Raw genomic sequence first — 14397 nt, 5'->3', positions numbered from 1 at the left:
TGTGGAGTGTTGTAGGATGTTGTTGTGGAGTGTTGTAGGATGTTGTGAAGTGTTGCAGGATGTTGTGGAGTGTTGTAGGATGTTGTGGAGTGTTGCAGGATGTTGTGGAGTGTTGCAGGATGTTGTGGAGTGTTGCAGGATGTTGTGGAGTGTTGCAGGATGTTGTGGAGTGTTGCAGGATGTTGTGGAGTGTTGCAGGATGTTGTGGAGTGTTGCAGGATGTTGTGGAGTGTTGTAGGATGTTGTGGAGTGTTGTAGGATGTTGTTGTGGAGTGTTGTAGGATGTTGTTGTGGAGTGTTGTAGGATGTTGTTGTAGAGTGAAGGATGTTGTTGTGGAGTGTAGGATGTTGTTGTAGAGTGGAGGATGTTGTTGTAGAGTGGAGGATGTTGTTGTGGAGTGAAGGATGTTGTTGTAGAGTGGAGGATGTTGTTGTAGAGTGGAGGATGTTGTTGTGGAGTGTTGTAGGATGTTGTTGTGGAGTGTTGTAGGATGTTGTGGAGTGTTGCAGGATGTTGTGGAGTGTTGTAGGATGTTGTTGTGGAGTGTTGTAGGATGTTGTTGTGGAGTGTTGTAGGATGTTGTTGTGGAGTGTTGTAGGATGTTGTGGAGTGTTGTAGGATGTTGTTGTGGAGTGTTGTAGGATGTTGTTGTGGAGTGTTGAAAGATGTTGTTGTGGAGTGTTGCAGGATGTTGTGGAGTGTTGCAGGATGTTGTTGTGGAGTGTTGTAGGATGTTGTTGATTGCTGCAGGTTGTGGAGTGTTGCAGGATGTTGTTGTGGAGTGTTGCAGGATGTTGTGGAGTGTTGCAGGATGTTGTTGTGGAGTGTTGTAGGATGTTGTTGTGGAGTGTTGCAGAATGTTGTTGTCATAATACCTTGGTGTTCAGAGGTTGACTCCGGGTATACCTCGTTCAGGTTATCTGTGCACTAACACAATCTCAGTACTACGTAATTACATTCTGTTTGTGACTGTTGTGGTACTGGGACCTCGCATCACCATACCTTGTTTATTATTGCTGTTCCATGGTTGCCATTGGTTGATGTTAGTTAATGTTGCACAACGTTGCAACCAACATGGATAAAATTCTTAAGGTGCCCTGGATACATATGTATATTATGTATGTATACAACAGTATACAAATATATATATATATATATATATATATATATATATATATATATATATATATAATGTATGTAGTTTAGTAATTTATTTGTTGATGTGTTAAGGGTAAATTTCAGAACTCGGCTTCACGTAGCTGCCACCACCGGCTGTGTCCAGGGGCTGGCCACACACCTGGACTTGATCAGACCTGGTGGAGCTATCACTGGTCTCTGCTCAGGTATGTTGTTCACCTCACCAACACCAACAACAACAACAATCATAACATAAACTCGTAAATTACCGTATTTCCCGGCATAAAAGGCCCTCCCCCCTCGAAAAAAAAATATTTTTATAAAGTCCCCCTGCGCCTGACTTTTTTGAGTTATTCTGGTGAGTAATTTACGCAAGTGTTACTATACAATAAGATCACAGTAAACAGGTGATGTAATACGCAGGACACTGAAAAAAATTGTGAAATTCCAAGCGCATTCCTGATTTTCCCATAATTAGTATATATACTCTCTCATATTGCTGTAGTCCATATTTTAGGAATGAATTTCTCTCCCTGTTAACAGGATCAGACAGTTATCAACAGTTTATCTCCCTGTTAACAGGATCAGACAGTTATCAACAGTTTATCTCCCTGTTAACAGGATCAGACAGTTATCAACAGTTTATCTCCCTGTTAACAGGATCAGACAGTTATCAACAGTTTATCTCCCTGTTAACAGGATCAGACAGTTATCAACAGTTTATCTGCCTGTTAACAGGATCAGACAGTTATCAACAGTTTATCTCCCTGTTAACAGGTTCAGAGTTATCAACAGTTTATCTCCCTGTTAACAGGTTCAGAGTTATCAACAGTTTATCTCCCTGTTAACAGGTTCAGAGTTATCAACAGTTTATCTCCCTGTTAACAGGTTCAGAGTTATCAACAGTTTATCTCCCTGTTAACAGGTTCAGAGTTATCAACAGTTTATCTCCCTGTTAACAGGATCAGACAGTTATCAACAGTTTATCTCCCTGTTAACAGGATCAGACAGTTATCAACAGTTTATCTCCCTGTTAACAGGTTCAGAGTTATCAACAGTTTATCTCCCTGTTAACAGGTTCAGAGTTATCAACAGTTTGTCTCCCTGTTAACAGGTTCAGAGTTATCAACAGTTTATCTCCCTGTTAAGAGGATCAGACAGTTATCAACAGTTTATCTCCCTGTTAACAGGATCAGACAGTGAGGGTTGCCAACAGTTCATCAGGTGTGGGTTCCAACCAGCGTTCTCTGTGGTAGCACAACCATCCTTCTACAAGCTGCTACCTGCAGGTCGCTACATCGGCTACGACGCTACCTACCAGACTCACGGAGACGAATGGATAGCCAATTTTACCACCGGCTGGTCTGACGGAATAAGCCGGCGCTTGAGCAATGGTGTCGGCTCTGTTAAGAGAGTCAAAACAGGTCAGTTTTACTCTGATTCTTGTGGTTCTCAACCAGACATGTCTACCATCACCACCACCAGACATGTCTACCATCACCACCACCACCAGACATGTCTACCATCACCACCAGACATGTCTACCATCACCACCACCAGACATGTCTACCATCACCACCACCAGACATGTCTACCATCACCACCACCACCAGACATGTCTACCATCACCACCAGACATGTCTACCATCACCACCACCAGACATGTCTACCATCACCACCACCAGACATGTCTACCATCACCACCACCACCAGACATGTCTACCATCACCACCACCAGACATGTCTACCATCACCACCACCAGACATGTCTACCATCACCACCACCAGACATGTCTACCATCACCACCACCAGATATGTCTACCATCACCACCACCAAACATGTCTACCATCACCACCACCAGACATGTCTACCATCACCACCACCAGACATGTCTACCATCACCACCACCAGACATGTCTACCATCACCACCACCAGACATGTCTACCATCACCACCACCAGACATGTCTACCATCACCACCACCAGACATGTCTACCATCACCACCACCAGACATGTCTACCATCACCACCACCAGATATGTCTACCATCACCACCACCAAACATGTCTACCATCACCACCACCAGACATGTCTACCATCACCACCACCAAACATGTCTACCATCACCACCACCAGACATGTCTACCATCACCACCACCAGACATGTCTACCATCACCACCACCAGACATGTCTACCATCACCACCACCAGACATGTCTACCATCACCACCACCAGACATGTCTACCATCACCACCACCAGATATGTCTACCATCACCACCACCAAACATGTCTACCATCACCACCACCACCAGACATGTCTACCATCACCACCACCACCAGACATGTCTACCATCACCACCACCACCAGACATGTCTACCATCACCACCACCAGACATGTCTACCATCACCACCACCAGACATGTCTACCATCACCACCACCAGACATGTCTACCATCACCACCACCAGACATGTCTACCATCACCACCACCAGACATGTCTACCATCACCACCACCAGATATGTCTACCATCACCACCACCAAACATGTCTACCATCACCACCACCACCAGACATGTCTACCATCACCACCACCAGACATGTCTACCATCACCACCACCAGACATGTCTACCATCACCACCACCAGACATGTCTACCATCACCACCACCAGACATGTCTACCATCACCACCACCAGACATGTCTACCATCACCACCACCAGATATGTCTACCATCACCACCACCAAACATGTCTACCATCACCACCACCAGACATGTCTACCATCACCACCACCAGACATGTCTACCATCACTACCACCAGACATGTCTACCATCACCACCAGACATGTCTACCATCACCACCACCAGACATGTCTACCATCACCAGACATGTCTACCATCACCACCAGACATGTCTACCATCACCACCACCAGACATGTGTACCATCACCACCACCAGACATGTCTACCATCACCACCAGACATGTCTACCATCACCACCACCAGACATGTCTACCATCACCACCACCAGACATGTCTACCATCACCACCACCAGATATGTCTACCATCACCACCACCAGACATGTCTACCATCACCACCACCAGACATGTCTACCATCACCACCACCAGACATGTCTACCATCACCACCACCAGACATGTCGACCATCACCACCACCAGACATGTCTACCATCACCACCACCAGACATGTCTACCATCACCACCACCAATGTGTACCATCACCACCACCAGACATGTCTACCATCACCAGACATGTCTACCATCACCACCAGACATATCTACCATCACCACCACCAGACATGTCGACCATCACCACCACCAGACATGTCGACCATCACCACCACCAGACATGTCGACCATCACCACCACCAGACATGTCGACCATCACCACCACCAGACATGTCTACCATCACCACCACCAGACATGTCTACCATCACCACCACCAGACATGTCTACCATCACCATCACCAGACATGTCTACCATCACCACCAGACATGTCTACCATCACCACCACCAGACATGTCTACCATCACCACCACCAGACATGTCTACCATCACCACCACCAGACATGTCTACCATCACCACCACAAGACATGTCTACCATCACCACCACCAGACATGTCTGCCATCACCACCACCAGACATGTCTACCATCACCACCACCAGACATGTCTACCATCACCACCAGACATGTCTACCATCACCACCACCAGACATGTCTTCCATCACCACCACTAGACATGTCTACCATCACCACCAGACATGTCTACCATAACCACCAGACATGTCTACTATCACCACCAGGCATGTCTACCATCACCGCCAGACATGTCTAGTAGGAAAACCCAGGGGAAGGGTTAGCCACCCAGGATAACCCCGGGGAGGGTTAGCCACCCAGGATAACCCCGGGGAGGGTTAGCCACCCAGGATAATCCTAGAAAGTCAGCGAGTCATCCAGGACTTTCTATTGTTTCGAGTGTGGTCCTTCAATCTTGTCCCCTCAGGATGCCACCCACACCAGTCCACTAACACCCAGGTACCTACTCACTGCTAGGTGAACAGGGACAGCAGGTGTCAGGAAACACGCCGAATGTTTCCACCAGTGCCGGGGATCGAGCCACGGACACTCGGTGTGTGAGGCGAGAGCGTTGCCTACTAGGCCACGGTACACTAGTATTAAAAGTTTGAAGTCGATCAGATGAGGCATTCTTGAGTTACCCACTGGTGGTCACTGCCCCCACATGCCCGTCCAAAACAGGGAAACTGGCAGTCCGATAAGAATTCAACCGTTTCTCTAACACCAACCTTGAAAGTTTGAAGCCTATTAGCTGAGGTATTGTCCAGTAAGGAAGAACACGTAAATATTATGGCTTATGGGATTTCATTTCAGTTTTATATTTCGCCAAGCCTAAAATAGCATATACATTATTTTTTTTAAAGATAGTGTTTAGTGTTTTTTTAATGTGTTAATACGTGACACAGACAGTGTACCGTAGTCGTGGAGAATGTGGAGCACAGGCAGGAAGATTGGTGCTTATATACTGGCGTCAGGTGATGGAGGTGTAGCAGACGAAGACAGTCACTGGTAGGTAGGAGTACCCAGTGGAATTAGGTCACACCCGGGGGTTGGACCAGTAGGATTACCCAGTGGAATTAGGTCACACCCGGGGGTTGGACCAGTAGGATTACCCAGTGGAATTAGGTCACACCCGAGGGTTGGACCAGTAGGATTACCCAGTGGAATTAGGTCACACCCGAGGGTTGGACCAGTAGGATTACCCAGTGGAATTAGGTCACACCCGAGGGTTGGACCAGTAGGATTACCCAGTGGAATCAGGTCACACCCGAGGGTTGGACCAGTAGGATTACCCAGTGGAATTAGGTCACACCCGGGGGTTGGACCAGTAGGATTACCCAGTGGAATTAGGTCACACCCGAGGGTTGGACCAGTAGGATTACCCAGTGGAATTAGGTCACACCCGAGGGTTGGACCAGTAGGATTACCCAGTGGAATTAGGTCACACCCGAGGGTTGGACCAGTAGGATTACCCAGTGGAATCAGGTCACACCCGAGGGTTGGACCAGTAGGATTACCCAGTGGAATCAGGTCACACCCGAGGGTTGGACCAGTAGGATTACCCAGTGGAATTAGGTCACACCCGAGGGTTGGACCAGTAGGATTACCCAGTGGAATCAGGTCACACCCGAGGGTTGGACCAGTAGGATTACCCAGTGGAAATAGGTCACACCCGAGGGTTGGACCAGTATGATTACCCAGTGGAATTAGGTCACACCCGAGGGTTGGACCAGTAGGATTACCCAGTGGAATTAGGTCACACCCGAGGGTTGGACCAGTAGGAGTACCCAGTGGAATTAGGTCACACCCGAGGGTTGGACCAGTAGGAGTACCCAGTGGAATTAGGTCACACCCGGGGGTTGGACCAGTAGGATTACCCAGTGGAATTAGGTCACACCCGAGGGTTGGACCAGTAGGATTACCCAGTGGAATTAGGTCACACCCGAGGGTTGGACCAGTAGGATTACCCAGTGGAATTAGGTCACACCCGAGGGTTAGACCAGTAGGATTACCCAGTTGAATTAGGTCACACCCGAGGGTTGGACCAGTAGGATTACCCAGTGGAATTAGGTCACACCCGAGGGTTGGACCAGTAGGATTACCCAGTGGAATTAGGTCACACCCGAGGGTTGGACCAGTAGGATTACCCAGTGGAATTAGGTCACACCCGAGGGTTGGACCAGTAGGATTACCCAGTGGAATTAGGTCACACCCGAGGGTTGGACCAGTAGGATTACCCAGTGGAATTAGGTCACACCCGAGGGTTGGACCAGTAGGATTACCCAGTGGAATCAGGTCACACCCGAGGGTTGGACCAGTAGGATTACCCAGTGGAAATAGGTCACACCCGAGGGTTGGACCAGTATGATTACCCAGTGGAATTAGGTCACACCCGAGGGTTGGACCAGTAGGATTACCCAGTGGAATTAGGTCACACCCGAGGGTTGGACCAGTAGGAGTACCCAGTGGAATTAGGTCACACCCGGGGGTTGGACCAGTAGGATTACCCAGTGGAATCAGGTCACACCCGAGGGTTGGACTAGTAGGATTACCCAGTGGAATTAGGTCACACCCGAGGGTTGGACCAGTTGGATTACCCAGTGGAATTAGGTCACACCCGGGGGTTGGACCAGTAGGATTACCCAGTGGAATTAGGTCACACCCGGGGGTTGGACCAGTAGGATTACCCAGTTGAATTAGGTCACACCCGAGGGTTGGACCAGTAGGATTACCCAGTGGAATTAGGTCACACCCGAGGGTTGGACCAGTAGGATTACCCAGTGGAATTAGGTCACACCCGAGGGTTAGACCAGTAGGATTACCCAGTGGAATTAGGTCACACCCGAGGGTTGGACCAGTAGGATTACCCAGTGGAATTAGGTCACACCCGGGGGTTGGACCAGTAGGATTACCCAGTGGAATTAGGTCACACCCGGGGGTTGGACCAGTAGGATTACCCAGTGGAATTATGTCACACCCGAGGGTTGGACCAGTAGTACACAAGAAGCTTGTGGAGATGTCTGCTTCACAGTCTTCACTACTACGGTGTTCTTCACCAGCTCCAAGGCTGAGGGACTCATTATCTTGTCTTTTCTATATACTTCTACAGTCTTCCCAATGTGTTCTTGAATTTGTGTTGATAAAGCCACTGGATGGCGAAACGTCTACAATAGATAACAAAAAGGCACAATACCGTGACTGGAACGATACACAAATAACAGTGTGACTTTGTCAATGGTCCAAGTCGGACCGAAACGTCGTTGTAAGCTTCTCTCTTTTATGTGCGGGTTATTTGTGTATCTACAATAGATACCCAGATGTTACACAGGTGTCTAATTCTTCATTATCAATAATATATGTCATAGTGGCTCCCTCTGTAATTAGTATTTTATAACATGTAAACCACACAATACCCAAAACCTGTAAACCCCACATTGTAACCCTTATAGAGAATAAACTTGAATTGAATTGAATAAGAATGTTGTGAAAATTGAGCTGCATGTTTTCTTTCGAGAGTTATGCAGCTGTCACTTTTGTGTCAACAAATACACATATCTTGGGTTATGGATGCTCTGGATATCTTGGAACAATTACAGAAATTAGTTACTGAAACACTGTAACTATTCTCGTTATTCACAACTTCCTGCTTCAGGAGAGCTGTGCCCAATTGTAGGCCGCGTGTCGATGGACTCTATCACAGCGCGTCTGCCTGAAGCCCCTGAGGAAGGTGAAGTATTCCAGGTGATAACCGATGACTTCGACGAGGTTACCTCAGCAGTAGGCATGGCCAGGAACCTGGGAGCTGCTGTATACGAGATGCCAGGGAACTGGTCCACTCGCCTGGCACGAGTCTTCTCTACCAGTGGCAAGATTGTTCATATATCTCATTCCCTTGACTATGAATGTTAAGAAGAGCTTAAATGAATTATGTATTTGTTTAATATGGCTCTAACTTTCAGTTGGACTGTTACTGAAATGTGTAGTTGCCAGTTTACTAATTATACTTAAAAAAGAATGGGGGGTATTATTATCCGTTACGTAACTTCTAAATGTCTCTTCTGATCAGCTTGAAACTTTAAAGAGAGATTAATCAGGTATGAAATAACATGCAGTATAGGTTTAAGTTGAGTACATGCAAATTTGTCAACCTTATATCGTAGTTACCAGTATTGAGAGTACTGGTTGTTACCGTCATAACTAGACGTTGTAGTTACCAGTACTGAGATTACTGGTTGTTACTGTGATAACTAGACGTTGTAGTTACCAGTACTGAGATTACTGGTTGTTACCGTGATAACTAGACATTGTAGTTACCAGTACTGAGATTACTGGTTGTTACTGTGATAACTAGACGTTGTAGTTACCAGTACTGAGATTACTGGTTGTTACTGTGATAACTAGACATTGTAGTTACCAGTACTGAGATTACTGGTTGTTACCGTGATAACTAGACATTGTAGTTACCAGTACTGAGATTACTGGTTGTTACCGTGATAACTAGACGTTGTAGTTACCAGAACTGAGATTACTGGTTGTTACTGTGATAACTAGACGTTGTAATTACCAGTACTGAGATTACTGGTTGTTACTGTGATAACTAGACGTTGTAGTTACCAGTACTGAGATTACTGGTTGTTACTGTGATAACTAGACGTTGTAGTTACCAGTACTGAGATTACTGGTTGTTACTGTGATAACTAGACATTGTAGTTACCAGTACTGAGATTACTGGTTGTTACCGTGATAACTAGACATTGTAGTTACCAGTACTGAGATTACTGGTTGTTACCGTGATAACTAGACGTTGTAGTTACCAGAACTGAGATTACTGGTTGTTACTGTGATAACTAGACGTTGTAGTTACCAGTACTGAGATTACTGGTTGTTACTGTGATAACTAGACGTTGTAGTTACCAGTACTGAGATTACTGGTTGTTACCGTGATAACTAGACATTGTAGTTACCAGTACTGAGATTACTGGTTGTTACCGTGATAACTAGACATTGTAGTTACCAGTACTGAGATTACTGGTTGTTACTGTGATAACTAGACATTGTAGTTACCAGTACTGAGATTACTGGTTGTTACTGTGATAACTAGACATTGTAGTTACCAGTACTGAGATTACTGGTTGTTACCGTGATAACTAGACATTGTAGTTACCAGTACTGAGATTACTGGTTGTTACCGTGATAACTAGACATTGTAGTTACCAGTACTGAGATTACTGGTTGTTACCGTGATAACTAGACATTGTAGTTACCAGTACTGAGATTACTGGTTGTTACCGTGATAACTAGACATTGTAGTTACCAGTACTGAGATTACTGGTTGTTACTGTGATAACTAGACATTGTAGTTACCAGTACTGAGATTAATAATAATAATAATAATAATAATATCTTTATTTACTACAAGTACATGTACAAGGTATACAGTCCTAGCTGACATCAATGACATGCTATTATATAGAAAGTTCCTTCTTGTGCTCCGCATTTCGGGCAAATTAGGTCAGTGTCCCAGGATGCGACCCACACCAGTCCACTAACACCCAGGTACCCATTTTACTGATGGGGAACATAGACAACAGGTGGAAAGAAACACGTCCAATGTTTCTACTCTGGCTGGGAATCGAACCCAGGCCCTCACCGTGTGAAGCGAGAGCTTTAGCCACCAGGATAACTAGACATTGTAGTTACCAGTACTGAGATTAATGGTTGTTACCGTGATAACTAGATACTGTCTCTTAGACAATACACAGCCCGCACCTAGAAAGTTTTGACGGGGGGACGAGTAGTGTTAATGAGGACCCCAGCTGTGTACTGGGGGACTGAGTGGTGTTAATGAGGACCCCAGCTGTGTACTGGGGGACTGAATGGTGTTAATGAGGACCCCAGCTGTGTACTGGGGGACTGAGTGGTGTTAATGAGGACACCAGCTGTGTACTGGGGGACTGAGTTGTGTTAATGAGGACCCCAGCTGTGTACTGGGGGACTGAGTGGTGTTAATGAGGACCCCAGCTGTGTACTGGGGGACTGAGTGGTGTTAATGAGGACACCAGCTGTGTACTGGGGGACTGAGTGGTGTTAATGAGGACACCAGCTGTGTACTGGGGGACTGAGTGGTGTTAATGAGGACCCCAGCTGTGTACTGGGGGACTGAGTGGTGTTAATGAGGACACCAGCTGTGTACTGGGGGACTGAGTGGTGTTAATGAGGACCCCAGCTGTGTACTGGGGGACTGGTGTTAATGAGGACCCCAGCTGTGTACTGGGGGACTGAGTGGTGTTAATGACACCAGCTGTGTACTGGGGGACTGAGTGGTGTTGATGACCCCAGCTGTGTACTGGGGGACTGAATGGTGTTAATGAGAACACCAGCTGTGTACTGAGGGACTGAATGGTGTTAATGAGGACACCAGCTGTGTACTGGGGGACTAAATGGTGTTAATGAGGACACCAGCTGTGTACTGGGGGACTGAATGGTGTTAATGAGGACACCAGCTGTGTACTGGGGGACTGAATGGTGTTAATGAGGACACCAGCTGTGTACTGGGGGACTGAATGGTGTTAATGAGGACACCAGCTGTGTACTGGGGGACTGAATGGTGTTAATGAGGACACCAGCTGTGTACTGGGGGACTAAATGGTGTTAATGAGGACACCAGCTGTGTACTGGGGGACTGAATGGTGTTAATGAGGACACCGGCTGTGTACTGGGGGACTGAATGGTGTTAATGAGGACACCGGCTGTGTACTGGGGGACTGAATGGTGTTAATGAGGACACCGGCTGTGTACTGGGGGACTGAATGGTGTTAATGAGGACACCGGCTGTGTACTGGGGGACTGAATGGTGTTAATGAGGACACCCCCCTCACCACCGCCATCGTAAACATAAGCTACGACTCATCCTAGGAGAGGTAGACAGCCCTCCACTCACAATTTTCAGAAGCGTCTGAGAAGCTTGCGCTGGTGAGCAATAACCACAGAATGGTGTCAGACGACAATGGATAATGACAGAGGTGAGGCCAGGACATTTAATATCCACATTTAATATCCAGGACATTTAATATCCACTTCTCCCCCAACATTTTAAACAACACAGCAGAGAATGACAGTAGTATAAATTTTGAGAGGAAACAACAGCTTGTGTATAATGTATAATGTATAATGTATAATGCAATAATCGCGAACAAGAGATACAAGATGTAAAGCAAACATCGGCGGGGGGGGGGGGAGGTTGAATGATAGCTCTAGGCCTTTCGTGTTGAAATCACATCATCAGGAGCTTGCAATGTTGCAGAAATGAGTTCAAGTCCAGGAGCATTCGTTCAAACTAGAGTCGTTCCTTGAACGGATTTTCCTGAACTTCCTCCTCATTTCTGTAACATTGCAAGCTCCTGCTGATGTGTTGATTGCAATACGAAAGGCCTAGAGTTATCAATCATTCAGCTCCCCCCCCGTGTGTGTGTGTGTGTGTGTGTGTATACACACACACACACACACATATATATATATATATATATATATACATATATATATTATATGTCGTGCCGAATAGGTAAAGCTTGCGATTTTGGCTTAAATAGCAACGCTCTCCTTGCCTACTAAGGCAAGCGAAAATTTGCGAATGCAATAATTTCACAAAAATCATTCTGAATCTAAAAAAAATATTTCGTTGTGTTTATTGCTAAATTATTGTAAACTTGTCTAAAATATATTTAGCTGGATTAGGCTAAAGTAAATTGCGCTTGTTATAATAAGGTCGGGTAAGTTTCCTAAGGTTCTTTTGGTACAAAATTATTAATTTTTACATTAACATAAATTAAAAATATATATATATATTGTGGAAAATACTGTATATATTTTCAAGAAATACAGCAGTTATATGTAAATAGATGGCCATACTGTATTTAATAAAATTTATGTTATCGAAAACGGGAAGCTGCGCCTGCGCAGAAGGACACTCGCCATTGATGTTTGAACTGGTCAACTGTTAGTGAATATTGGGAAGAATTTTTCGTGCTCTAGAGGTTAAAATTGGGCTGACACCTCTCAAATAGGAGACGAAATTGTTGGATGTGCATTCCTGCATAACTTGAGTATCAGTCGACAGGACAGGACAACTCCAGGAACCTCAGATAAGCTGTCTAATTTATATTTAAATTCTGGCCAGTAAATTTTTCATAAATGTAGGGAAAAGGGGGAGTCCTGTACATGACACATTAATCTCCAGTCAAATTGGTGAGTGATATGATTTTAAGATATTCTCCCTGTGTTACACAACCCAGGGCAACATGGGTTTAGAACAGGTCGCTCCTGTCTGTCTCAACTACTGGATCACTACGACAAGGTCCTAAATGCACTAGAAGACAAAAAGAATGCAGATGTAATATACACAGACTTTGCAAAAGCCTTCGACAAGTGTGACCATGCCGTAATAGCGCACAAAATGCGTGCTAAAGGAATAACAGGAAAAGTCGGTCGATGGATCTATAATTTCCTCGCTAACAGAACACAGAGAGTAGTCGTCAACAGAGTAAAGTCCGAGGCAGCTACGGTGAAAAGCTCTGTTCCACAAGGCACAGTACTCGCTCCCATCTTGTTCCTCATCCTCATATCCGACATAGACAAGGATGTCAGCCACAGCACCGTGTCTTCCTTTGCAGATGACACCCGAATCTGCATGACAGTGTCTTCCATTGCAGACACTGCAAGGCTCCAGGCGGACATCAACCAAATCTTTCAGTGGGCTGCAGAAAACAATATGAAGTTCAACGATGAGAAATTTCAATTACCCAGATATGGTAAACATGAGGAAATTAAATCTTCATCAGAGTACAAAACAAATTCTGGCCACAAAATAGAGCGAAACACCAACGTCAAAGACCTGGGAGTGATCATGTCGGAGGATCTCACCTTCAAGGACCATAACATTGTATCAATCGCATCTGCTAGAAAAATGACAGGATGGATAATGAGAACCTTCAAAACTAGGGATGCCAAGCCCATGATGACACTCTTCAGGTCACTTGTTCTATCTAGGCTGGAATATTGCTGCACACTAACAGCATCTTTCAAGGCAGGTGAAATTGCTGACCTAGAAAATGTACAGAGAACTTTCACGGCGCGCATAACGGAGATAAGACACCTCAATTATTGGGAGCGCTTGAGATTCCTAAACCTGTATTCCCTGGAACGCAGGCGAGAGAGATACATGATTATATACACCTGGAAAATCCTAGAGGGACTAGTACCGAACTTGCACACGAAAATCACTCACTAGGAAAGCAAAAGACTTGGCAGACGATGCACCATCCCCCCCCAATGAAAAGCAGGGGTGTCACTAGCACATTAAGCGACAATACAATAAGTGTCAGGGGCCCGAGACTGTTCAACTGCCTCCCAGCATACATAAGGGGGATTACCAACAGACCCCTGGCAGTCTTCAAGCTGGCACTGGACAAGCACCTAAAGTCAGTTCCTGACCAGCCGGGCTGTGGCTCGTACGTTGGTTTGCGTGCAGCCAGCAGCAACAGCCTGGTTGATCAGGCTCTGATCCACCAGGAGGCCTGGTCACAGACCGGGCCGCGGGGGCGTTGATCCCCGGAACTCTCTCCAGGTAAACTCCAGGTATATGTGTTTATATATAA

The 14397-nt window shown here is 45.8% G+C and overlaps 1 protein-coding gene across 7 annotated transcripts in view; it reads left to right on the top strand.

The window, feature by feature from the left end:
- Positions 1 to 8759, top strand: part of LOC128697039 (alanine racemase) — a 47564-nt gene extending 38805 nt beyond the window's left edge. For 5 of the 7 annotated variants that reach the window (XM_070095274.1, XM_070095277.1, XM_070095272.1 and 2 more), the window contains 3 exons: positions 1232 to 1344; positions 2329 to 2562; positions 8397 to 8759. In XM_070095274.1, the coding sequence (XP_069951375.1) occupies positions 1232 to 1344; positions 2329 to 2562; positions 8397 to 8653 (604 nt within the window). In that variant the 3' untranslated portion in view covers positions 8654 to 8759. The remainder of the gene's footprint in view (positions 1 to 1231; positions 1345 to 2328; positions 2563 to 8396) is intronic. The other 2 variants (XM_070095276.1, XM_070095273.1) reach the window with 1 other exon arrangement.
- The last annotated feature ends 5638 nt before the right edge of the window (positions 8760 to 14397 follow it).

The sequence above is a fragment of the Cherax quadricarinatus genome, chromosome 49, assembly GCF_038502225.1.
Source record: "Cherax quadricarinatus isolate ZL_2023a chromosome 49, ASM3850222v1, whole genome shotgun sequence".
NCBI classification, from domain to species: Eukaryota; Metazoa; Arthropoda; class Malacostraca; order Decapoda; family Parastacidae; genus Cherax; species Cherax quadricarinatus.
The sequence above is the reverse complement of the archived record's forward strand: the minus strand, read 5'-3'. Positions and strand labels throughout refer to the sequence as shown.